Below are 27,329 nucleotides of genomic sequence, written 5' to 3'. Positions count from 1 at the left end.
GGAGACTAAACAGACTCTTCCTGGCCTCTTTAGAGCTAACAAGGCACACTTGCAAGGTCTGTTCAGCCTGGAGGGGGAAGAAAACTTACAGCAGGAAGGGACAGTGAATAGGAAGAAGGCTGCTCTGTCCCAGAGACTGCTGGTAAGATAGGTGGTCCAGCCAAGGAGGGGACAGCCACAGGACATACCGCTCATGAAGCTGGCCTGTCTGGCAGCAAAGCAGTATGCCCCAGGAGGAGAGGCAAAAGGTAAACCCCACGAAGGGGCAATAGACTCTGACAGACGAGGCCCATAGGGCTAAATCCCAAGAGATTGCCTGAGAGTCGGCTATCTTTTCAGCCAGATCCTCTTCTCTTGCGGGGAGAGGAGAGGAGGATGAGAATCTTTTGCCGGTGTTTGTTTCCCTCCAAGAGCTCCCCCAAGTGCTGCCAACTGGGGGAAGAGAGAGTAAATGTGAGAGTGGGACCTGACGGGGGGAGGTGGGATCCAGGGAGCCCCTGCGCCCCACACAAACCTTAACAACCCTTACAGTTAGAAAGTTTTTCTTAATAACTAACCGAACTCTCCCTTGCTGCAGATTAAGCCCATTACTTCTTGTCCTAGCTTCAGTGGACATGGAGAACAATTGATCACACTCCTCTTTACAACAGCCCTTCACATGTTTGAAGGCTTATCAGGTCCCCCTTCAGTCTTTTCTCACTAATTAAACCATGCCCAATTTTTTAACCCTTCCTCACAGGTCAGCTTTTCTAAATCTTTTTATCATTGCACACGTACAAAATGGGAAATGACTGCCTATGAAGGACGACTGCGGAAAGGGATCTGGGGGTCATAATGGATCACAAGCTAAATATGAGTCAACAGTGTAACGCTGTTGCGAAAAAAGAAAAAACATTCTGGAATGTCTTAGCACGAGTATTGTAAGCAACACACAAGTAGTAATTCTTCCTCTCTACTCCGCGCTGATTAGGCCTCAACTGGAGTATTGTGTCCAGTTCTCGGCGCCACATTTCAGGAAAGATGTGGACATATTGCATACTGAAACAGGTCTCGGCCAAGCTAATTCTCATAGCTCCAGTGTGGCACCAGTCTCTGCTGAGAGATGGTTATAGCACAACGTCCACATCAATGGATTAATAATTTCCATGGAATAGATTATTCCACCTGATCTGTGTATATGCATGTGTTAGAAAACTGAGTGGGATTTCAGTTTTAAATATATAGATGCTTTGTGGCATATGGTATTGCATAAAGAATTAGGGCTCAAATAATAAAGATGCAGATAGAAGAGAAGACAGGATTCTGAAGAAGGCTAGAGCCTCTTCCAAATGATAGATTACGATGCATAAGTAAGAACACAAAGGTTGCTGTCTCATTCCTTGCACATGTTGTGCAGTCCACAATGTTCTACTAGAATACAGCAAATATTTTCATTAATGATCTGGAGGATGGCGTGGACTGCACCCTCAGCAAGTTTGCAGATGACACTAAACTGGGAGGAGAAGTAGATACACTGGAGGATAGGGATAGGATACAGAAACAGCTAGACAAATTAGAGGGTTGGGCCAAAAAAAATTTGATGAGGTTCAACAAAGACAAGTGCAGAGTCCTGCACTTAGGATGGAAGAATCCCATGCACTGCTACAGAGTAGGGACCGAATGGCTAGGCAGCAGTTCTGCAGGAAAGAACGCAGGGGTTACAGTGGACGAGAAGCTGGATACGACTCAATAGTGCGCTCTTGTTGCCAAGAAGGCTAATGGCATTTTGGGCTGTATAAGTAGGGGCATTGCCAGCAGATCGAGGGATGTGATTGTTCCCCTCTATTTGACATTGGTGAGGCCTCATCTGGAGTACTGTGTCCAGTTTTGGGCCCCACACTACAAGGATGTGAAAAAATTGGAAAGTGTCCAGCGGAGGGCAACAACAATGATTAGGGGACTAGAACGCATGACTTATGAGGAGAGGCTGAGGGAACTGGGATTGTTTAGTCTGCGGAAGAGAAGAATGAGGGGGGATTTGATAGGTGCTTTCAACTACCTGAAAGGGGGTTCCAAAGAAGATGGCTCTAGACTGTTCTCAGTGGTAGCCAATGACAGAACGAGGAGTAATGGTATTAAGTTGCATTGGGGGAGGTTTAGGTTGGATATTAGGAAAAATCTTTTCACTAGGAGGGTGGTGAAGCACTGGAATGCATTACCTAGGGAGGTGGTGGAATCTCCTTCCTTTGAGGTTTTTAAGGTCAGGCTTGACAAAGCCCTGGCTGAGATGATTTAGTTGGGGATTGGTCCTGCTTTGAGCAGGGGGTTGGACTAGATGACCTCCTGAGGTCCCTTCCAACCCTGATATTCTATGATTGAATTCATTTCTGTCAATTCCTTCTTCCTTTTTTTGAAAAAAGCTAGGAAGTTCTATACAAAACAGCTGCATTAAATGAATATTAAGGCTACAAAGTGAAGCAATCAAATGTTAGGAAATGCCAAAATTAGGGCTATTATTAGGACTAGATTTTTTACTGCACCTCTCAGGAGCATTCCTGGAGGAGGAGCTCTAAAGCTACCTTGGTGCCTCCTCAATTCTGCCCGCTCCAGGAGCTGGTGCCGACCTTAAGACTGCTCTCACAACAGCCTCCCCATAGCTCCCAATGAAGTGTTTCTTGGTTCAAAACAGCTGTCATGATGACCATAACAGCCACCCCCTCACCAGGGTGTTGCAAGGGCTGTCAGAGTGGTGTACAAGTGCCACAAGGGGGCTATGATCTGGACTTCAGTCTTTACTTATATGATCACTTCTTATTTTTTCCTCTCACAGAACCCATGACTTATTCACTGTGCACAATGGACTGATCAGTGAAGGAGGCAGTTTTTTTTCTTCATTGTTTAGTGTATGGTCCTGTGCCTCATACACTGCACAACATCAAAACTCTGCTCAGAGAGGAATTTTTCCTTCATTCATTGACTTTCCTATGATGCTGTGCACAGGCACATCTGATCACCTAACGTTACTGAATTTACTTTCAGAATAACCCTGTGAGCACTCCATTTTACAAATGGGGGAACTGAGGAACAGAGTGATCAAGTAATTTACCCAAAGTCACATCAAAGTGAGACCCAGTTCAGTGTCTTAAAGACAAGAGCATCCTTTCCCCTCCCTGAGGATGCCTGTCTTACTTCCTGACTACATCAGCTTCATAACAAACTCTACAACTTCAGTGAATGATCCAAAGTTGTTCTGAGCTCAGGCCTGTCCAATGTGCATACTGAATGAGGCAGGAGTCCTGTGGAAAAAATATTATCGGACCACATTATTTTAGATTCTATCATAAATGCAACACATACATGCAGAGTATGGAATTATAGCTAATATGGAAAAGGAGCCATACAAAAATCAAGCAGATTGAACTGACACAGAAGCAATCCACTTACTATCTTTTTGCTCTCTTCCCTGTGGCCCAGTTCTCGAATTCTTTCCATTATGGCCTCCTCAGAAGGTTTAACTGTTACAGAACTGTTGCTGAGAAGGGTAGCAACTTGCTCTTTAAAAGCACTCAGCAGGCTTTGAGCAGTCCTGGCCTCATCAATGCTGCTTTTCAGACTCCCATCCATCTCATTGGAACATCTCTTCAGGTGGTGCAGTTCCTGCTTTGAGGCTTCCCAAGCTCTCTGGCTAGCAGCCAGCCTATCTTGGAGGCTTCTGATCTCCTTCTCTAGACTCTGTTTGGCTGTTAGAGCACTGTCCAGATCCTAAAATTCAAAAAACATAAAACAAGGCTTAATACAGGTCAAAAATAAGGAATGGGGACTAAATGGCTAATTTTCAGCATGGAGAGATGACTAGCAGAGAGGTGCAGGAATGAGTAGCATTAGGACCAAAGTTGTTCATTATGGGCCCAATCTTGCAAGTCCTTCACAGACAGAATCTCTATTGAGGTAAACAGGACTCCCACATGCATTTAGTATCAATTATCTTCATGGTGTAGTGAATGGGGAAGTAAGATTTGAAGATTACACAAAATTACTTAGATCTATAAATACATTGCTAGATTGTGATGACTTTCATTAAGAAAAAAAGGTGACTGAGAGACTCAGTGGTGGATGAAATTTAACATAGACAAGTGCTGGTAATACATACTAGAAGAAAATGGTGTAAAAATTTAAAACTACTTGCATATACTGATGGGGTCTAAATTAGTGATACAGGAAAAAATCAAGGCAACATCTCAGCACACTGCATGAAGATATCTGAATAATAGGCCCACGGGAGTTTAAAAAAAAAGTGACAAGCGTACCAGGATTATTTCCACACAAAACAGGGGAGTGGCTAAATGAGAAAAAGTTATAATAGTATAAGGAAAGTGCAAATATTCAAATATTGATTGGCTGCCTCATCTCAAAGAGGGTGTAGATGAAAGAGGGAGGTGGAGAGATTAAGACTAAATCACATTAGAAGCATGATGGGGAGACTTTCAAAGAAGGAGAAATTTAAAAACTGGAACTATGAAGGGCCACATCATGCCCTGGTGAAAGTAGCAAAATTCCTACCACCATGGGGCCAAAGTTGTCAAAAGGAGGTGAGGAATGTCAATATCAAACTAGCCACCTGTCCCCTTGAGCCTACAGCTGCCCCAGGTGTGTGAATATTGCTCAGTCTGGGAAAGGACACAGCACCTGTAATCAAGTCCTGGCCTTGACCACCTTTATCAAAAACGGTTTTCAACAAAATCTAAAGACAGGAGCCATCTTCTTGGATTTGACTGCCACCTATGACACAATTTGGCACAGAGGCCTTTTGTTTAAACTCTCTCAAGTTGCCTGCACTGGGTGTTTGAAGTAATAGAGCTCCCTTTCTCCAACACAGGAAGCGTCAAATCAATGACCTCCCTCAAGGCTCAGTTCTTTCACCAATACTGTTCAATGTGTACATCAATGACCTGCTAGCTATGCTCTCGCAAAAGTTCATCTATGCCGACATCATCTGCTGTAGCTACCAACCTGTCCTTCTCAGAAATTGAGAAGGTCTTGAATTAAGATGTGAAGCTCATGGCAGAGTACTGTAGTCAATGGCACCTACTGCCGAGCATTTCTAAGACTGTTTCTAGTGTATTCCATTTGAATAATGCAAATGCAAGCCAGGAGTTAAACATTTTCCTCAGTGGCCAATGCCTGCGGCATGATCCAAAACCAGTTTACCTCAGTGTGACATTGGATAGATCATTAATGTACCACAATCATTGAGGAAGATGGCAGTCAAAGTCAGCAGTCAGAACAACCTGCTCAGAAAATTGGCCAGTTCAACTTGGAATGCAAGCGCCCAGAAACATAGATCAGCCCTTTCCCTCTGCTATTCAACAGCAGAGTACTGTGCTCCTGTCTGGTGTCGCTCATCTCACATGAGGTTGATCGATGTAGAGCTTAACAAAGCTATGCATATTGTTAGCAGGACTCTGTTGCCATGGCTACCAATACTTAAGATAGCACCACCCCATATTTGCCATGAAAAGGTCTCTGTCAGGCTGCTGGCTAGGATCCATGAGAAAAGCGACCTGCCATTGTACTCAGACCTCTTTGACCACCCACCAGCTCACCTGTCTTCTAGACACCTGCAATGGGGTCAGCACCCACCTTTCATGAGACCCACCATAGTAAACAGTTTCTTCTGCAAGTCTTCAGTGACTCAGCCATCCAGCCAAATCTCACACACTGTCTGTAGGTGGACCAGAACAAACCCCTTCTGATATACACAGTCTTTACCTTCTCCCAGGCCTGGCATGGAGCCATACCTCCAGGGCTTCCTCCCTTAAGACATTGTCTTCCTGAAGCCCTCCCTGGGCTGAGTTCTTGCTCAGTCACCTCAGCCAGCCAGGAGCTCCTTCTTAGCTCCCCAGGTCCCTGCCCGCACTGAGATTTCCATGGTCCCACATCTTTCAGCCAGCCAGCTAGGAACACAGTTCTCTCTCTTCCAGCTCCAGGCAGCAACTGACAAACAACTGTCTCTGCTGCTCCTTTTTATATGGCCCTCCTGGCACCTGATTGGCTGGTCCTGCAGGCCCTCTGATTGGTTGTTTCCCCTACAGACACTCTAGGCCACTTGAAGAACCTCTCTTCTGTTCCTCTCTGGGATGAGGTGCGGAAGGATTCTGAGGCATCCAACTGGGGGCCTCTAGGCCTAGTCCAGCCTGTCACAATGCTCTTTATGCTCATTTATAGCACCACAGGACAGGACAGCGGAATCTGCTTGGCGCAACGAGTGGTCAGTGACGACAGTCATTAGTCACTCTCTCATCAGTTTTGATCTGCCGATGTGCCTGTGTTCATCTCTGACCTGGTTTCAAACAGGACAGGACACTGTGAGGCCAATCTCTTTAAATGTGGTTTTTCCAGTGATGCAGCTATGGTCAATTTCAGACTATGTCACATATTGTCGAGAGCCCACTGACTTATTTCGACAACAGGCTACCAGCTCTCCACCTGGCTGATAAGGACACCATTAAATGGCTGGGCATACTGCACATATGCCAATGAGTCTGGACTCTGCAAGTTTAGGGGACATGGCAGGGTAGGTGAGGCAGGACAGCAGCCCTATCTAGCATCCCTGTAGAAACATCTTTAGAAATTCCTGAGGAAGTTAATTCTTGAATAGTCCTTCTATGTCACTTAAAGGGTGGGTACACAGCAGGAATACACAGACAATGATAACAAAGGTCCCAAAGGGGCTATGTTGCCATGAGATACTGGAGCCTGGGAAATAATGCATAGGGGCTGCTACTCTGTGAATACCCCAAGATCCTGGGAATATTCTCATGCATCTCATTGGATCTCACTGTTGTAGAGCCATGACCTTTGCCTCCTCTTGTGTAAACTCACAGTACTTGCCAAGTAAATTTCCTCTTCTCTGTGATGATCCAGTCATCAGTTTGAGAAAGAGATAGAGGCGGTAGATATGTCAGGGGTATATAAAATAATGAATGAATAATGCTGCATATCCTGTGCTGTGAAATAAGAACAAGAAGCCATTCAATGGAAGAGAAAATATTTTAAAACAGACAAAACCAAAAACATGGTTCTGCTTCATTTAATCAGCCTGTGAAACTCTTTGCCCCAGGATACTAATGAGACAAACAGTTTAATAAGATTTTTAAAAGGATTAGAGATTTATGTGAATAAGAATAAGCTCTGCAGTCAAACTAGCAGGGATCACAATGTAGCAAGGAATTTAATCCTTCACACTTCAGGGCACTGTTTGATTAACAACTAAGAATGGGAAGGAATTTCCCTTCCCACAAGGTACAACTTTACACGACCAGGTTGGTACATTTACAGGGAATCATTTGCCTTCTCCAGAAGCATCAGGTTTCAAATGCTGTGGGAAGCAGGATACCAGACTTAATTGGTCAGATTTGTTGCAATGTGATAATCTCTATATTAAATACATTTAAGAATAAACAAAGAAACAAAACCATATTAATTAGGTAAATACTGTCATTACTCCTTACTAAACTAATTTTAGAACTAACTGCCAACCAAATCTTGGCATGGTTCCATTTTATTTCCCTTCTTCAACTCTAAAGAGGTCCTCTTAACAGAGAAATTATGCCAATGCCAAGAATCAAATTATGGCTATTATAGCAAAGAATGAAGGGAGGTCTATTCCAATTATATTACTTCATCAGTCTGTAGATTTCCTTCACAGGTGTGGCACAATAGTAGCTAGTCAACATAAGCGTGAGCAATAACCAGTTATGATCTCAGTTTATTTTTTTAAAATTTGCAAACAAATACAGTTGCTTCAAAAGGCCATGGTACTGAAATGACAAATTGGATAAAATAATTCAAAGGGAACACAATTATTATGCCTCTTTCTCATTTTAAGTGTCATGGGTTATAGCAAACCATTTATTTTTTTTAAAAACTTTCTTTTTAAGAATCATATTTACAAGTCAGCTGATGCATAAATCTTAAAAAATAAACAAATGCAAGTTGAAAAGTTTAGTAAAATTCTATGTTAAAATTAAATGCTGAACAGCTTCATAGATATAGTTTATCAGGTCAACATATGTATTTAACATATTTTTAATTATAATATTTAGGATGGTCTTGCCAATCATAGCAAATGTTAGAACTGCAGATAAGAAAATGCCAATCTCTCAGAAATTCTGTGTATTCATAAAACATTGTACATATTCAACGGATCCAAAGCCCACTGAATTAAATGAAAAACTCCAACTGCCTTCAGTGGATTTTGAGTCATGGATTGTGGAGTTATGCTGCTAGCCAGGATTTCTCAGTGTGCAAGTCAAATGACTATTTATGATTACGAAGTATGAGTTTATTATACCATACAAATAATCTGGTGTCTGACAGACAAGATACTTTACTACCAGTTCTTTAAAAGGAATCTTTAGGATAACATTTTGCTAAATACTATTCAATGAATTTCTCTCTATTTCTGAAGAACAAATTTTACAGCAATTCTAAAAAAAAAATCTGGCTCCAATTGCATCTCCAGCTACTCCTGATTCTCTATGGAAGAATACTTGTAAAACTCCCTCAAGCTTACTTCAAGGAATAAAATATGGATTTCTTAGCATACATTTCAACTCATCTATCAGTCTCCTACCTCAGAGTAAAATCAATAGTTCTGTATCTTCATGCTGACTTACACAACTTCTGCCCATCTACCACTTTGAGAAGGCAATAACCAGGGGTACAGTTGTTGAATGAGAGACAAAACATCAACACTAAAGCAGAGCTCTCTAACAAAAGCATTTTAATCTCCTAATATTCTTGAGACTTCATGAACTTGAAGGTGATAACAGAAAAATACTTTTTTAAAACTAAGCATTAAAAAAAAAATCTCCAACCAACACCCTACCTGATAAGAGTTTTCCAAACTAACTTTTGTTGGTAATAGCATGTGTTGAAATCTTACCATCATTTACATTTCACACCATGTTGTTCTACTGAAAAATGCATTTTTCATTCCTAGAAATAGATCTCTAAACCACACAGACATGCACACTAGAAAATAATTTACCTTGTTAAGCTTGTCCATGTCTTGGGAGTCGGCTACGGCCCTTTTCTGCTCTTTGCTGACTTCTGAAACAAGCCTCATGATGGTTTCTCTGCTAGCCTTTGATTCTATCTCATGAACATTGATAGCCTCTGCAAGAGTGGCAATCTGCCCTTTTAGCATTGTATTTTCTTTATGCATCTGATTGACCTAGACAAACATAAAATTCAATAGTACATATTAGTAAAATTCTTACACTGTTTCCTGTTAACAATTATCTTCACTCATTTAAATGCATTTTCTGTTCCTCATCACCATAAAAAATGTTGTTTGTAAAACCTTTAGGGTCAGATCTATGACTACGTTCTGCTATTCATTTCCAGTGTTTCCTTATAAACAAAGTAGAAAGAGAAGAGGAAACTGGAGGCCATAATATACCATGAGAAAAGTATGCCTTAGCACAGCAAATGTTAATTTGGTTTAGTTATCCACATACAAATTCTCAGCACTAGATAAAACATTATCATCTGGAGGGCTGTTGTCATTTCTGCATGTCCACACTGGTGATAAGGCAGGGCAGAAAATAAAAATAGATTATACAACTATCTACATGTGGGAAGCAGACAGCTTTTCCATAAGATTTATAGCTAGCAAGCCTTTGGAATGGGAAACCAGCACAGGACATTGAGAAGTGATTTTACATTTGAAATATTCTGAGTCATAGGGAGCCATGTGATTTGGCAACAGACTCCTCTTGACCTTATGAGAGGGAAAGGCTATCTCCTAACAAAAAGAATCTGGGGAGCTCTTTTGAGCAGCAGCCAGAATTCAGGGGAAGACAAGCTCCAAGCATGTTCTTGATCAGTTGAGGTAATGCTGCAGCAACTCCAAGGAGTATAAAGCCCCACAGGTCTAGAACCCAAGCCTGCAAAACTACCAGGTTACAGCAGCAGCTATAACCAACTTGAACTCCATTTCCCATGACCCACTGTGGACACAGACCATGGGAAGTTCCACCTCAAGAGTCTGACAGACAGCAGCCCCATAGCTCCTGATTGGCTCACTGCCTTATATAAGCCCAAGGAGCATTCCAGGAAGCATCCAGGCAACTGGCTCCTCTATAGCTGACATGATCTTTCCTGCTTGATCTCAGCTTGATTTGAACTTTGCCACCTGACTTGAACCTTGAAACCTGACTTAGACTCTGACCCTTGATATGGACACTGGCCTAGACCAGACTACAAACTTCTCTGCTCCTCCCAGCCTCAGGTTTGTCACTGCTCTGTCCCTTGGCCCTGACCACCCTTGCTGGGATCCTACAAATCTGGGGTGGGGAATATCTCATGACACTTCAAAACGAGCAGAAAAATACAGGATTATACGTCCCCTTGAATCCTACCTGAATGATGACTAAAGGTGAAGGTGCTCCTATTCTGTCTTTAACTCTAGTCATTGCTGAGAGAAAAGAGACATAGATAAGGGGTGGGGGGAATCCAGAACAAATACTCTGTTCTAATAAACACTGCTTTCAGTGTGCCCTTAGAAGAGAAGTAGAGGTGAAAGACTAGCCAGAGAGTGCAAAAGATGTATTAAAGGTGGGTAGAGGGTGCCATTGATTTCATTTTCCTGAATGGGAGCTCAGCTTTCAACATTTTGGGAAATCATGGAGGAGAAAGGTATTAAAGATTTTGTATAGCATTCTCTCAGAACTGTGTGTAATGAATGAATAAGATTCAATTGTACCTTGTAGTAATTGTGAGTGTTTTCGTACAGGTTCAGTATTAAGTTTGTTTTAGTGTGCGTCACTGAGAATGTTTCTGTTTAATGGCATGACTGCATTAAATGAGTGTTAAGAGTGGTGCCAGAACTGTCATATTGGAATTTTATCGTTTTTAATATTTTTAGACAAGCATTCAATTGTATGTATTTTCTTGAGTTGTACTTTGCAATCATAATTGTAAGTTAATATTATAGGAACATATGTAAGGCCTCTCTGAGTTCAATGAGAGCTGTGGGAAATCAGCACCTCTGAAAATCAGGCCAATATTTGTAAACACTATTTTATACGGCAATATGCTCGGTATATCCTTATTTGACAACAAAATTCTGATCTTTAACATTTAAGTTGTTTAAACAAGTTTTTTTCTATTATAAAAGAAAATTGCTGTATTAAATTTTCTACATCAAACCAAATATTTCAAAGACAGTGCACCCTTCTATATTAATATCTATTAGAGCAATACAATGCAGCTAAATATTTAACAAGTCTCTACAGTATGTAGGAAAAAATAACTGCACATAAACACCTTTGAAATGAAATGTTTGTGTGGTTCCTCTTTTCCTCTGATGTCGACGTCCAGGAATCCAGAAAGCTGTGCTAAGAATTCACCATGCCTCCAACTGATCTTAGAAGCTTGATTCTTGCTTTCTTCACACTCATTCAAATATTTGCTAATCAGCCAAAACAAATACACATCAGGACGAATATTTAGAAACAGTATTTTCTCAAGCAAAAGGCAAAATTATCCCAAGCTCATTGCTTGGGGCTACCTACTCTAGCACAACCTTCACCAAAGTTAAATGTTGTTTAATATATATACTATGGGCCAACAGGGGCAGGGAGTGCTGTTAGATGCAGTACATTCGGCCCCTAAGAAAGCAAGCACCTCACAGCCTTATCAAATGATGCCCCTCTGATGACTGGCTCTGAAGATCTCTCTTCAGTCCACGGCAGCAAGATGAAACTATGATGTGGTTTGTTTGGTAGTTGTCCTATTGAGGAGTAAAGCATGGGCTGGAAAGGAAGGAAACTCCAGAAGCATTCCCCACCATACACCCTTGGAAAAATACCATGTATTAAAATCATGTTCTGTATTTTAATAAATAGCATACATTTTGAAATTGAAATTAATAAAACAATTACTATATTTTTAAACACACTGGATGAACTACTGGTTCCACATCACCAATTATGCATATTTAAGAGGACACTTAACTCTTTGGTTGATTTTTTTTTTTTTTTTTTTTAAATTTCTGATGGACAGCCTTTACTCAAAGCCCCAAGAGAACAGAAAATTCACATAAAGCCAGAGACTTTCGCTTTGAATTCTGCACAGAAGGGGAAGTTACTTTTCAGGTACAGAAACTGGACTTCTTCAAGATGTGTGGTCCATAAACACATTCCACTGATGGTGCACATATAACTCATGAACCTGAGACTGGAGTCTTTTGGGCCAGCACTACTCGTACAACTCACATGCACCCTGCAGCCTTCATGCTCCTGAGCCCTCATGCACCAGCTACCATTTGGTTCCTTTTCACCGCAGAACCCCCAAATAGAGACTTCATGGTAGAGGGGATGGAATGGTGGGAATGTGCATATGGACAACACATCTCATTCTCCTTCAGGTGACTGTCCATATCCATATACCACAGCTGGTAACTCCCAAGTAGTGACTGTGTTAAGGAGGTGGGAACTAAGTGTAATTATTTAAACAGAGTGAAGAACTGCTTTACTCTTTGGGCCTGGAGGCCTCAGTCAGGATGTAGTGTCTTGGGAATATGCACATTGATGCCTAAGTGGCTGCTTTACAAATGCAGTAGAACTAGGGTGACCAGATGTCCTGATTTTATAGGGACAGTCCCAATATTCTGAACTTTGTCTTATATAGGCACCTATTACTCCCCACCCCGTCCCAATTTTTCACACTTACTATCTGGTCACGCTAAGTAGAACCTCAGAGTTACGAACACCTCGGGAATGGAGGTTGTTCATAACTCTGAAAAACACATTTTGGTCGTTCTTTCGAGTTTACATTGACTTAATATAGCTTTGAAACTTTACTATGCAGAAGAAAAATGCTACCTTTAACCATCTTAATTCAAATGAAAACAAGAACAGAAACAGGTTCCTTACCTTGTCAAGTTTTTTTTAAACCCCCCCCTCCCCTTTTTTTAAGTAGTTTACATTTAACTCAGCTGTACTGTATTTGCTTTTTTAATTTGTGGCTGCTGCTGCTGCCTGTATACTTCCAGTTCCAAATGAGGGGTGTGGTTTACTAGTCAGTCCATAACTCTGATGTTCATAACACTGAGGTTCTACCGTGTTTGATAATGGTAGACTTCACAATGATGCTGCTGGTACAACTTGCACTCTCACGGAGTGAGCCCTGATGTCTGGTGGATCTACCATGGCCACTTTGTGGCATGTTTTAATACCATCAGAAATTCAGTTTTATAGTATCTGGGATGAACTTGCAGAACCTTTTGACGTCTCTGTGATGGAGATTAACATAAAGTCTTAGTGATTTTCTAAGTACTTCTGCTCTGTTTAAATAGTAGGCCAGCACTCTCCTGACATGAAGAGCAGGGTTTTTCAACCCATGGGTTGTGACCCAAAACTAGGGTGCCAGAATGTGGCACAGGTTCACATAGGAAGCCCAGAGAGGAGAGTGTCAGGTCCTGCCCCCAGCGGATGGAAGGCCACGGACGGGGGAGTTGCAAAGCCCATCCTGCATTCACGCTGCAGAGGTCCTGCGAGGCTGGTTGCGCTCAACTCCCTGCTCCAGGAGTTGCTACCTGGTGCATGGGGTTGGCCCAGCTGCTCCTCCAGGCCAAATATGAGTGAGTGGTTCTGTGACCTTCTGCACAAAGTCACTACATCATTCTCCCAAATTTGGCCCAGCAAGCCCACAAGCTAAATCCTCAAAGGTCACACTGCCTGGAGTGAAGAGCTGAGCTCGCCCAGTCCCATGGGATAGGAGCCACACGAGTTGCCACTATGGAATGGAGGGTGTAATTATTTAGTATTTACTGCATTAATATGTATATTGTATTTCTTACCCACATTATATATAGTAAGCCAGATTTTTTTTTTTGCACTAAAGCTATTTACTGGTCACAACAAGCATTCAAAGTTTACAAACGGGGGCTGAACCCAAAAAGGCTAAGAACCTGGTCTAGAATGTGCAACATTACCCCAGATTTAGATGCATGAAATTTTGGGAAAAATACCAGTAAGTGTATTTTTTGGTTCTAGTGGAAATCTGTCAATACTCTGGAAAGAAATTTAAGGTGTATGCTCCACCTTGTCTGGGTGAAGCACTATATAGGGTGGGTCAGCCATCAGTACCTGAATCTCCTGTGCTGATCTGGCAGAAGTTATAGTGATTAAAAATTCAATTTTCATAGAAAGGTACAAAAGGAAAGAAGAGGCCATAGGTTTGAAGAGTAGGTCCCTGAAGGCTGAGAGTATCACTTTTAAGTTCCATGAGGATCCAGGTTCCTTCATTGGTGGGAATATCTTAATTAGGGCCTTCAGGAACCTAATTACTAACAGTATGGTACTCCACTGGTGGAAGATGAGCTGAGATGGCCAGTAGGTGATGGCTGACTGAACTGAGGGACAGGTTCTTGCATTTTAGTTTAGGTAAATAGTTGAGGATTTGTGGAATCAAGGAATGATGTGGTACCACAGATTTTTGGTTGCACCAGTGAAAAGCACCATCCATTTTGGCAGGTAGGTTTTTCTTGTTGATTCTTTTCTGCTGCTTATTAGAACTTCTCTAACTAGAGAGGAGCAGGCCTGCTCTATTGACAGCAGCCACCCTTGCTGTGAGCTGCAAGGATGCAAGATTCAGATGTTGGGTCTATCACTTGTTCTGAGACAGCAGGTCTGGAAGCAGAAGAAAGGCTCAGTAGGTCTGTGAACTAGAATTGTCAGGGCCACACTGGAGCTATAAGAATTAGCTTGGCTGAGACCAGTTTCAGTTTGCAAAGTACTCTGACAATAAGAGGGGCTAGGGGGAAGTATATATCAGGTCTCCTTACCCCAGTAACACAAAGGCATCTGCGATGGATTCCAGTCTCATTCTATCCATTGAGCAGAATCTCAGGGACTTGTTCCATTGAGGGGCAAAAAGGTCCATTTTGGGATTGCCCCAGTCCATGAAGATGTCCACCAGAATCTCCCATTCACCATCTGGGAGGAAGTATCTGCTGAGATTGTCCACAGGCATGTTCTGCAGTCCAAGTAAATGTACTTCACCAGCAATAACTGTATGTTTGATGCACCAATTCCAGAGCGTGATGGCTTCCTGGGAGAGCGGGGAAGGACTGTCTCTACCTTGTTGATATAAAACATGGTGGTCGTGTTGTTGGTCATGATTTATATGGACTGTTCTTCTATTAGGTGGAGAAAGAACTCACAGACCTCTTGTATGGTTTTGAGTTTTAGGAGATCGATGTACATTCTCTTGTCCCGTGGGGACCATAAACCCTGTGTCTTTAATGTGTCCATGTGGGCACCCTATTGTAGCAACGATGTGTCTGTGACTATGGTCTTCGATGGCAGGAGTATCCAGAAGGAGACCCCTCTGCACGCACTCTTTTTTTTTTCCCCCCCACCATTTCAGTGAAGACAGGACCATGGGTGAGTTAATGAGATGCATCCAGGCAATGTCTGGAGAGTGTGTAAAACAGCTTCTACTAATCCTGCAAGTAGTGGAGGTGAAGTCTGGCATGAAGTGTCACAAAGGTGCAAGAGGCCATCTGATCTAGAAGGGCAAGGCACAACCATCCCTTAGTACATGGATTTCCCTCCAACTGAGAGTTAGAATGGACAGGTTCTCAAATCTGTCTTGAGGCATGTAGGCCCCGGATGTGGATCAGATCAGACCAATGAATTCAATCCTCTGATCTGGGATTTCTGTCTATTTCCATTTGTTGACTTTCAGGCCTGACCTCTGAAAGAGGTTGAGTGCATTTTGGATGGCTTCAGAGACCTGTTGAGGAGCGCTCCCCCATATAAACCAATCATCCAGGTAAGATTATTTATTGATGTTGCATCTTCTCAAGTAAACTGCCACTACTGAAAGCACCTCGCTAAATCTCTTCAATGCTGTGGAGAGTTCAAAAGGCAGGATTCAATATTGATAGTGGTCCTGGCCAACCGTAAATCTTAGGTACTTCTTATAGGCAAAATGATGGAGATGTGGAAGTATGCATCCTGCAGCATAAGAGATCTGAACTTGTCTCCAGACTTTAGATTTGGGATTATCAATGTGAGGGGTACTATCCTGAACTTCAACTTGTGAATGAATGTGAAGTTCTGCAAGTCCAGGATGGGTTGCCAGCCTCCCTTTTTCTTCAGGATAAGAAAATAGCTGCTCTAAAAACCTTTTCCCCTGTACTGAGGCAGGACCTCTTCCATCACAATGAGAGAAAGGAGCATGAGGACCTCTTGATATAATAGATCCTTGTGAGAAGAATCCTGGGAAAGGGGGGTTGAGTGTAGACATTGCTGAAAACCAGATGGAGTATCCATGTCTTATTGTGTCTATGGCTCGTTGGTGAAATAGCCAAGGGAACCTCATGGGAAGGAATGCCATCACATCTTCAACATTAACTATTTCAGAGACTTCTCTAAAAACACATGTCCAAAATGACTGGTTATGTGACATACCATCAAATTTATCCTGTCTTGTTCATCAGTTTTTCCCCCCCAATAGGACAGTGAGTTAGCCCCATGTACAGCATGTGTGTACAGTATGTTCTCTATGACAACTGTCTCAGTTGAAGATACGCCAACCAGGAATTATCTTGAAAGTATAGATTTCTTTAAGTTACAGCAACAGCACATAGCATTAACCTACTTTTTTTTAAGTACATTTGATCAAGTGGATTTCTGCTGAAATACTTGCACCTCTGATGTGTTTGAAGCCACAAGACTGGCCTAGCAAAACTAACCTGTGTGTGTATTCTGATCTAACAGTGTATACACTTTTGTTTGGCATGCACATGGTCCTGAAGATTGTTAAATTGATAAAGTCAGCACAGGACATTGCATCTTTTACAATGTAAAGTTGTATATGGCAAAAGCCATCGCCCAATGAATAGTAGGAGGGAATAAAATCAATGGATTGGAATATCTAACAAAAGGCACATCAGACCTGCATATGCTGGTAGATACTGTATTTAAGCTTTCTTCCTAACCTAACAGCTATCACCAGCAATGGTTCTCTTCCTCTTTCTTGGCATAACTATACCTACAAACATACCACAGTATTTGAGTATCTTGATATTGCATTATCCAGAGTGGCATATGCAATACAGAAAAATACAAAAGGTTATATTAATGTGACATTACTAGTTACAAATATGAAAGCCCAAATACATGGAAAGGAAAAATTTAAAAATGTTCATAGTAAGTTGAGCCACGTTGTACAAATTGCATATTTTCTAGTGTATTCTCAACATAAAAAGTAATATATTCATATATGTATTTAAAAACAAATACACAAATTGAAATTACAATGCATATATAGCATAACTGAATTTTCCATATTATGAAAACTTTACCTTTCTGGTTTCATGACTATTGAGCATTTAAATATGTAATCTCAATCTTAAACACAAATTTTTGTTTTTTCACTTCCCTGCTTTTTCTTTCAGGGAAAATCAAAGCTATTAAGCAGGAAGAACTCACAAACTCCACTGGGCAAGCTCATGGATCTTCTAAACCCTTAGAAATTCAGACTGGGGAGATTATAGACTCAATGACCACTGGTGAAATTTACAGGAAAGTCCTACAGATTTGCAGCTGCAAGTGACTAAATGCTTCACTGGAGTAAACAATCCCTCCTACAGAGTTTATTTATAACCTCTGTAAAAACATATTGTTTTTCTGACAGGTGCTCCTGGCTGGCATCAGACAAGTCTTTGGTTCCAACAATCACAGACCCAGTTACAGTCAATAGGTGGGTCAATCATTCTTTCAGACTCAATGGAATAAATAATTTAGCCTCTTTATTTAATACAAACAGCTATAAAAAATGGAGGATGGCCCAGACTACATGGCAGGTCAGGGGTTTCCCTGATTGAAAACACAGGGACGAAGAGATTGTTTTTTCAGCCTGTGTGTGGTAGAAGCAGAGAGAGCCTTAGAAAGCATGGTGAATGTGACCCTAATAGGAAGCAGAAAAAGACATTGTCAGGCACAGAGCTCGCTGGAGTGGTACACTTGGGGGCATCTGAGCTAAGAAATTGTGTCTGCTATTTGTTTCTACTATGTTCAGGGAAACTGGGCTTTGTGTACATTATTTGTAAGTAAACAAGATTACACCAAAAAATATACCTGACTCATATCAAGTTCTCTTCCTAAAGGGCACAACTCTGCAAGGCCTTGAATATTGGCTAACTGCCCAGGCCAAAGGGGCAATACTATACAGCTCAATACAAAGCTGTAAATCTGTTTCTGCACTGAAATTTGCCTACAAAGGTAGTTTTTTATGTTGGCAACTATAGTACAGTGACATCTCAACCCAAAATTATGCCACAGCTTGAATGAATCTCTTACTTCAGTTTGGCTTCTTGGTCATGGATCTTCTCCTTCAGCTCCCAATTCTCCTGGAGCAAAACCTGTGCTGTTAGGTCTGTCTGTTTTTTGGAAGTGACAAGCACACCCGATTCCTCCTCCATCTCCTGAACTCGATTTTGCAAAGAGAGGAGTAGAGAGGATTGTCTAGCATTGTTTTCCTTATAGCTTTCCACTTCAGCCTTCAGCTCTTGCAATGAGACTTCTTTAGAGACCATTTTGGATCTGAGATCTAGAAGCTATAGACAGAGGAGAGGAAGAGAGAAAAAACAAATAACTGTAAGAAGAATTCAATACAGACTACATATTTGAACTGTCAAATTATTATTTAATTTAATTATTATTAAATTGTTTGTTTTTTTTAAAATCTGGCAGGAAATACTTTTTGGAATCAAAGTATCTTATTCTTCTACTCTATTACCAATGGATTCAGTGAAAAAAAAAAAGTGACAATAGCTACCATTTTTTCAGTACTCACAGAAAGCAGTAAGTAAACTCCAGCTTCAGTATGAAGTAAACAAAAATAGCCACATTACTTTCAGTGCCATTTGAAACAATAGCAAAAATATGCATTAGCTGAATAAAATGGGCAAAGTTAGTAAGAAGAAAAATGTTATTTTTAAATATCTATAAAGGTATTTAAAAAAACAGAGCGGAAACAAAAAGAACCACTGTTTTTTAAATTATTTTAAATGGAGTTTTATATTAGGTTGAAACAACATTAAGGTTGTAAAAATCACACATACAAAAGTTAGGAAATGCCAGAATTAGGGTTTCCTGTGAAACCTTAATGATACCGTCTTTAATTATATAATCACATAACTACCTCTGCCTCCCTGCTCTCACTTCTGGTGTCTGGTGTCACGGTGGCCTCTTGCTAATAGTAAGAGTAATTGCAAGAAAAGTCCTGCTCAGTCCTGGGCTGGAGTGTACTCAATAAGCTCTATGGCAGGGGTAATCAACAGGCGGACCGCAGGCCAAATCCGGACTGCCTGATGCTTTTGAACAGACCCCAACATCTTTTTATTTACTTATTATCATACTTTTAAAAAAAAATTATTTCCTCCAAAGTCTGGACCTTGACAAAAAATAATTGACTACCCCTGCTCTATGGGAATGAAGCTTGCTCACTGTGGCTGGTACAGAGCTCTAAAGAGCTGCAGAATGTTCAGTGAAGATAGAATGTTTGGAGAATTTTGCTAACAAACCTCTACAGAGCATGTGCAAACAGTGATTTTCAGAGGCTTATAATTCAGTCAAGTAGATTAGGTAGATTTCCATAGGAACAGCAAAAGGCACCTCCCCTGGTGGCATCTCTTGCCTAATTTCAAGTCCCTGTTCCAAAGTATGAAAGTGCTAGAGCTTCTCGACAAACAGTTCTAACTTTTTTTTTTAAACACTGGCAAAAGAATGTATTTTCCCTAGCCCCATTCTCACAAACAATTGATCCATTTTTGCTGAAAATTTCCCAGAAACATTCAGCCTGAGGCAGACCTGACAAGTAAAATTTCAGCCTCAATGGTCAAAGTTATAAACAACTAAAAACAGGGATTTACAATAGAAAGTGCTAAGCAACACTTAGGTGTTGCTTCCAGCTCCATTATAATGAAAAATACGCAAAATGTGGCAGTTAGCTCTCACCACATGAAAACTAAAACTAAGGTAAACAAGGTATGTGAGTGCTCTTTTAATGCAAGAAGGATGCACTTGTGATTAAGGCACTGGACTGGAACTCAGGAAATCAGAGTTTAATTCCTGGCTCTGCCAAAGATATCCTGTGTGACCACAGGCAAGCTACCTAATCTCTCTGTGCTTTAATTCCCCATGTAGAAATGGCACAACAACACTTCCTTTTTCTCTCTTGTCAGTTTAGACTGTATGCCATTCAGTATCTCTTATTATGACTCTGTACAGCACCAAGAACAAGGGGGCTCTGAACTCAGTTGGGACATGTAGATGTTACAAACAACACATGAATTTAACAAGAATTTGAGTATTTTGGATGAAAGTGACGGTGGCTTTCTTTACTCCCTTTCTACCTTTTCCAAAAACAGCAGTGAAAAAAATTCTATAAAGTGGTCTGTCATCATGACAGTAAGTAAAGAGATTATTAAAGTATTTACTCCCTTCATTTAAGAGTTGGAGTCAAGTAAAGGATCAACAAGAATCTCATCTTCTTTAATTCTTTCTGATGAAATGTAAAGCAAAGCTACTGATCACATACATTAATTAAAGATCGGTAGGCACTTTTTGTTAACTGGCCAAAGTCCAGCTCAGATAATTACATTCTACTGATCTACATTCACTCCTGTTTCACTTGGATATAGTATTAATAATTTATTGTTCTAAACTGTTGCTTATCATTGCTGTGAACTATTTAAAAGTTGTTTGATTTTACAACGAATTTAGCTATATTTCATTCATGGGCATAGTGAATTTTGATTTTGATGCATCATACAGGTAGATCCTAAGCATTTTACACAGAGAGAGAAGGGGAGAAAGAGAACATGCTCTTGTAACATTTATTAAATGCTTTAGATGCCACCTGGATGAAGAGTGCTATCAGTATAGGATGCTATCATTCAATTCTATTGGCACAGAAAAACCACCTGTACTGCACGACTGGATCAACTAAATGTCATTCAGTAATGGAAATAAAAAATGAGCATGTTAACAAGTGGGAAAATATGGGAATCCTGGAATGAACAAATGTTATAATCACTGAGATAAACGCAGTGTTAAAATATTAACTTTGGTTAGAATTGTGAAATACTGTATTTTACATCCAAACAAATACAATATGAAAATCATCCTGGTGCCAACTTCAATTAATGAACAAGATAATGGCGCAAAGACTGGCAACTGATATAAGCAGGAAAAAAACTCATGTGGCAAATCTGAACAAATGTAATCTGAAAACAAAAACAAAATCCCACAATTAATAAAACAAAGATACATTTTACATTCCCCGTAAGGAGAATTAGTGGATCTACTTTCTCCGCAATGTGTGCACAGCTCATATTAACAGGAAAAGAACTTTTAGGGGGTTCTTTTGGGGGGAAGGCAGGGAGGGTGATTCTTTAAGACTTACCTCTGACTGGGCACATTCATACTTTACCAGAAGTGCTGCAAGTTCACTATGGGCAGTTTCAGCCACAGCCCGATGATTTGTCTGTTCTCGAGTGACGGGTATATCCAAAAGAATGTGATCATAAGCTCCCTGGGAAGACATCATAGTTAAGCAAAATGAGAACCATCAGACACCACGTTTCTGAACAACTTTTCTTCAGATTTGTCCTCTCATTCAGTAACTCAAAGAAAACACACTGAAAATGCTGTGCACTAACATTGGGTATGCCATACCCACCAAAGGTGTAAACAGACATAATTGTACTCAAATCAATGGAGTCCCTCTACTCACACTGGCGGTGAATTTGGCCCTCGGTGTGTTAAATTGTTAAAATTCTAGAGTACAGCAGCAAAGTTACTTATGTAGTTATTAAACATTAAAGACAAAGAAAGCTTTACAGACTGTCCTTGGCCAGAGGGAGGTTGTGTGTCCCTACTATTTCAGTATTTCAACTCTGTTCCTGCACTGCACACTTATTTACAGTTTTGCAGAAAATAAAATATCTATATGGGGCGAGTGAGGGGGAGTAGTATGAGGGATTAAAAAGCATCAAAACACAATACATAGTCATGTAACTATTCACCTCCCAACAACCTTCTTTTGGTTGCTGTTCCTCTTGGCTTTTAGACTTTTCCCATTCCGCGGCAGACCAGATCTCACATTTTGACAATGTATACATGTGTTCAGCTTTTGGATGCTCTACTCTGGATGCTCTGAATCCTGAGTTTTGTTTTCATTCTCTGAGTCCAAGAACACCTTGCAGCACGTATCACAGGAATCCCAATTAGCTTAAGTAAAACAAGTCCATTTAATTTAGAAAAGAGAGAAATCAAAGCCATGCCTTCCAATTTATGTCTAATCCAGGGTCTGGGCAATAGCCCCATTAGATAGGACATATTTTGTAGTTATTATAGATTAAAACAATATTAAATCTGACATTCTTAGAGCAGAACTGTGTTTAGTACATGCAGGGAATGCAAAGGAGTAGGGAGAGGACATACAAAAAACCCCTATCTCTACCTCCACCTACTCCCATGCAAAAATGAAACACAACTGTGGTCCTTGCACTATTATAAAAGAAAGACAGACTCCCATCCAGCAATGCTGTTAGAGCTAGACACCCCAGAGGGGACAGAGATAGGACACAATCCACACTGGCCTGCAGAGCTGGTCTCACTCTGGAAAGGGCACACTCCCTCCTCTTCAAGGGTGTCTCTGGGCTTGTCTACCCACAGAGTCATTCCTGATTAACTCAACATGTGGACACTTTTATTCCAGAATAAGAATGTCCATGCATATTGTTCTTCAAGAATAGTTATTCCAGAATAACTATGTCTGAAGAAGTCCACCTGCAGACAAGTCCTCATGTCTATACCTCTAGGAGCTCCCATTGAGGCAGTGCACCACAACAAACCCACTGCATGCCAAATTGTACCCTTGAATTTTGTGTCCATATGTCTCTCTCCTAACTTGAAAGAGTGATGAGTAAATGAAAAAGGGAGTTCACAATAGAAACACACAGGAAACCTGACAGCTGGCACTGCAATTCAGCTATAATAGAGAAAATACATGCAGTGGAGTATTTTCTGAGCCTGATTTTTGGATTATGCACATCAGTCACAAGTGGTGAAGATATTAAATTTATGCAGGACATCCTAAGCAACTGTTTTGAGATATTTAAATTTTCTTTTGATATGATTTTTGTATCCTTCTGCTTGTAAAGTCTGACTCCCTTATCATTTAAATCCAAATGTACAAGCCCAAGAGGGAAAGGAAAATTATAACTAATATATTTTAAAAAAATCTCTAAAAACTACTACAAAGGTTTTCTATAGGTAATAATATTGCAAATAATAGGTCACTAAACTAAGGCAAGAAACAAGTGCTATGTATCTCACTAGAAAGAGGGAATGCAGAGCTTTTCAATTATATAAAGCTCTTGTTTCCTCAATGGGTCACAAGAGATCAGTGAAATCCGTCACTGGTGCAAGACTGAATATTATCCCTCCTACTTCTGAGGAGAGTCATTATTTTGGGAGTAACAGTGAATTTCATATTTAAGGGGGAAAGGTCGAACCATGTCTGTGGTTGTTTTAAGAAAACTTTGGAGTTGATGAGAGTTGAGGAATGTTAGCAGCCCTAGGGGTGACAGAGTAGTGGGTAGAATGCAGGCAAACGTATTTAGGTACACATGAGGCAGCCAAAAGTAAAAGATAAATGTGATTTATTACATGGCTCTGGAATTTGTCATGACTGTCATCACCACATGGATTCACACACGTTCTTCTCCTATGCATATTTTAATTAGTAGTTTAGAAAAACATCAGCCTGCTAAGATTAGTATCTTGGGAAAAGTCACAAAATAAATTATCTAGATGAAATAATGCCACATTTGTTCGTTGGTCAAATGTCAGTCTTTTAACACACAAAGGGCTTGTTCTTGTCACTCAACTGCCTGGCACAGTTTTGGGGAAACTATAAAAAGCACAAGACTGATAACAACACTGTATCTTTCCAAGGACAACGTAAAGAGTTTTCATTGCTTTGATGTTGTAGTGAATACAAAGAATAAAAACACCCTGCTAATATACTTAGTAACTAGTTTTGTTCGACGATCAAAGCACATACACAAGTGAAAACTACATACTCTGGTGTTGAAAGAGTAAATACTGACATTATAGCTTATAATCAGGACTTCTGTGTTGACTGGTTTTTTTGGTTTATTAATTTCGTATTTTGAGGTTTACTTTTTGCAATTTTTGTTTGACGTAATGTCCAAAAAATGGGTGTTTTCAGGGCTTGCTCTCTCTGTATATACTAGAATGAATAATGTATATTATTTTACATTACTCATTACAGTAGTTTGGTAATGAGTAATCTCTTTGTAATGTTCCCTAAGCCCTTTAACATACTGGTTCAAAGAGCACTAAGTTAAAGTACAAGAGGGAACCTTTAGTGCATGCCAGCAGGCCTACCCAGCAACACATTAGTGTGCTTTAGAAATTACACCTCCATAGGGCAGTGGTTTTCCCAAAATCCTGTACTTACTACCATACTATGCCTGCTACTTAGTATAATCACTTATCTGCTACCATCCTCTCTCCTGTTTTACTCCATGGGTTGTCTGACACCATGTGTTCAGATTTTTAGGACGGGGGTTTAATTTTTTTTTCCATATGCATACAACAGTCAGTATAACAGAGCCCTAGTCCATGATTTGGGCTTCTAGGCACTACCACCATACCAACAAATGAAATAGTAATATCACCATCTCTTCTGGCTGAATTTCATATTACTGTGAATTTCTCTTCTCTCCTCTAAACAAACATAAAATGAATAAATTTAATCACCATCTCTTATTCTCTAACATCATTACATAGGGGTCTCATCAAACTGATTAATACAGCACAAAATAAGGGAGTATTGTTCTAGAGGAAGATCTCTGATCCTAAGGAATACAAAAATGCCTTACTGCCTGAGGATCTAAAACCTGCACTGTTCATTTAGGGACAGATTGACAAAGGTATTTAGGTGGCTAAGATGCAGACGGACACCTGAGGGATCTACAACACTCTCTCAGTAGGTTCGGCACCTAACTCAGATTAAAGTTAATGGAAGATAGCTCCTAACTCAGGCACTTTTGAAAATCCCTCTAAAGGCATGGCTACACTTGCAGATGTAGAGTGCTTTGAGTTAACCCAGCCTTCGTAGATCGCAGTAGGGAAAGCACTGCCGTCTGTCCACACTGACAGCTTCAAGCGCATTGGCGTGGCCACATTTGCAGCACTTGCAACAGCATTGGGAGCGGTGCATTATGGGCAGCTATCCCATCATGAAAGTGGCTGCAACGTGCTTTTCAAATAGGGGTGGGATGGGGTGTGACAGGGAGTGTGTTGTGTGTATGTGGGGGGAGAGAAAGTGAGTTTTTGGGGGAGCTGAGAGCATGTCAGCATGCTGTCTTGTAAATTCAGACAGCAGCAGGCCCCTCCTTCCCCCCCACACCGCTCTCTCTCACATACAGCACTCCACACTAATGGTTGCTTTGTCTCGGAGCAGATAGGCAGCTGACTGTCAGAAACAGAGTTGTCAAAGGGCATTGCCGCATTCCTACAGCCGATTCTAAACAATGACAAGAGTGGCCACCTGATTTAAGGGGATTATGGGATGTTTCCGGAGGCTGATCAGAGCGCAGTAAAGCAATACCTCAATCACACTGGCGCCATGGCACTCCAGCAAGGGCGCAGCAAACGTTATTCCACTCGCCGAGTGGAGTATCAGCAGCGCTGTAGCCGCGGAGACAGAGCGCTCTATGTGCCTTGCCAGTGTGGACGGGTAGTGAGCTAGTGTGCCCCGGGCACCTTTATTGCACTGTAACTCGCAAGTGTAGCCAAGCCCTAAATATCTGTCAGCATCTTTAGCCACCTAAATACTTTTCTCAATCTGTTCCTAATGATCACTGTGGCACCAGAGATTGGAAAAGTTGGAACTACTATATTAATGTCCAGATGGATTTTCTATATATATTCATGTGGGTTTTGGGGGGGTGAATATGTATATTTGTGTACACATTAAGTAAACACATTAATTTCTACATTTTGCTACTCAGTATGCACAAACCTGACTGGTGATCCATACCACTGCCAAGCAGTTAGCTAATCATGAGTGACTGAGAGATTTTAAAAGTATATTAAGCAGATCTGGCACTCCCTCAAACAAGAACAGAAAAGCTCACTTGCATAATGCCTAATCTCTACCATTCATTCTGTTCTCCACAGGCTGATGCAAACAAAATGAAATAACATTTTTAAATAATAACTACAAGCGAGTTTTATAAACAGGTCACTCATCCAAGATTTGCATGGTATAATTCAGTTCAGATGAAGTGTCTCAAATGCAGATCAATAAAATTCAAGTCATTAAAACTAAATGAAAACAATCCAAACCATATAAAACACACTTAACAGATGCCTCTCCTGTCCCTTCCGCATGGGAAACAGCAGCAGCAGCAATTTCAAGTGGACTATGGAAATTCCAAGACCAGCTACAGCCAAAGAGGTAAGGGGTAAAGTCAGCGCCTTCCAACCTCCCCCTGCCTGCCAGTTCCAGGGGAACAAGCCCATTATATTGGATCCAGAAACCTCTCCTACAACTCCTTTACATGGGCAGCAGTAGCTGCCAGGAGAAGCCTTCACATATCATCATTCGTTCAACTCTGTAACTTGGACTCTTGATGTATATTTATTTAATTTGCTATAATACCTTTCACTGCTTCATCCCAAGTGCAAGCAGGTGGACACCCCCTCACAACACATCATGCCCAGAACAGAATCTACAAACTCTTTTTAATCTGAACATACCCCTTTTCTTGGGAGTTTTGGCTTTACTGGCCGATCACACAACAAAAACGTAAACCTCAGCCTATGGGTGTTCCTATGGTTTCCCTGTAGAGACCTATCTGACCTAGGCCCCAGTTTCCTGTTACGAAGAGCCATTCTCATCTTCCTTATATAAAGGGTTGAGTCTCCAAGCTGCACCTGCCACAGTGAGTCAGCAGAACTTCAGTAGTTTTATGCAGGGCTCCACCACCTCCTGAAGAAGGTGGATCACCAGAAGAACCATATCACCTTATTACACTCCCCTCCCCTTTGATATCACTGGTTTCAGAGTAGCAGCCATGTTAGTCTGTATTCGCAAAAAGAAAAGGAATACTTGTGGCACCTTAGAGACTAACAAATTTATTTGAGCATAAGCTTTCGTGAGCTACAGCTCACGAAAGCTTATGCTCAAATAAATTTGTTAGTCTCTAAGGTGCCACAAGT

General features: G+C 40.9%; 1 protein-coding gene and 1 long non-coding RNA gene across 4 annotated transcripts in view; one reads left to right on the top strand and one right to left on the bottom strand.

The window, feature by feature from the left end:
- Positions 1-27,329, bottom strand: part of CCDC170 (coiled-coil domain containing 170) — a 79,306-nt gene that overhangs the window by 40,208 nt on the left and 11,769 nt on the right. For 2 of the 3 annotated variants that reach the window (XM_043511210.1, XM_038397229.2), the window contains exons 4-8: positions 21,472-21,600; positions 18,363-18,619; positions 11,314-11,458; positions 9,032-9,217; positions 3,424-3,741 (exon numbers count right to left, since the gene is read on the bottom strand). In XM_043511210.1, the coding sequence (XP_043367145.1) occupies positions 3,424-3,741; positions 9,032-9,217; positions 11,314-11,458; positions 18,363-18,619; positions 21,472-21,600 (1,035 nt within the window). The remainder of the gene's footprint in view (positions 1-3,423; positions 3,742-9,031; positions 9,218-11,313; positions 11,459-18,362; positions 18,620-21,471; positions 21,601-27,329) is intronic. The other variant, XM_043511209.1, reaches the window with a different exon arrangement.
- Positions 10,107-18,366, top strand: LOC119853775. Its single transcript, XR_005292212.2, has 3 exons — positions 10,107-10,276; positions 15,742-15,828; positions 17,459-18,366. It is a non-coding gene; the product is annotated as an uncharacterized LOC119853775 (long non-coding RNA).

This window comes from Dermochelys coriacea, chromosome 3 (genome assembly GCF_009764565.3).
Source record: "Dermochelys coriacea isolate rDerCor1 chromosome 3, rDerCor1.pri.v4, whole genome shotgun sequence".
NCBI lineage: Eukaryota > Metazoa > Chordata > Testudines > Dermochelyidae > Dermochelys > Dermochelys coriacea.
The sequence above is the reverse complement of the archived record's forward strand: the minus strand, read 5'-3'. Positions and strand labels throughout refer to the sequence as shown.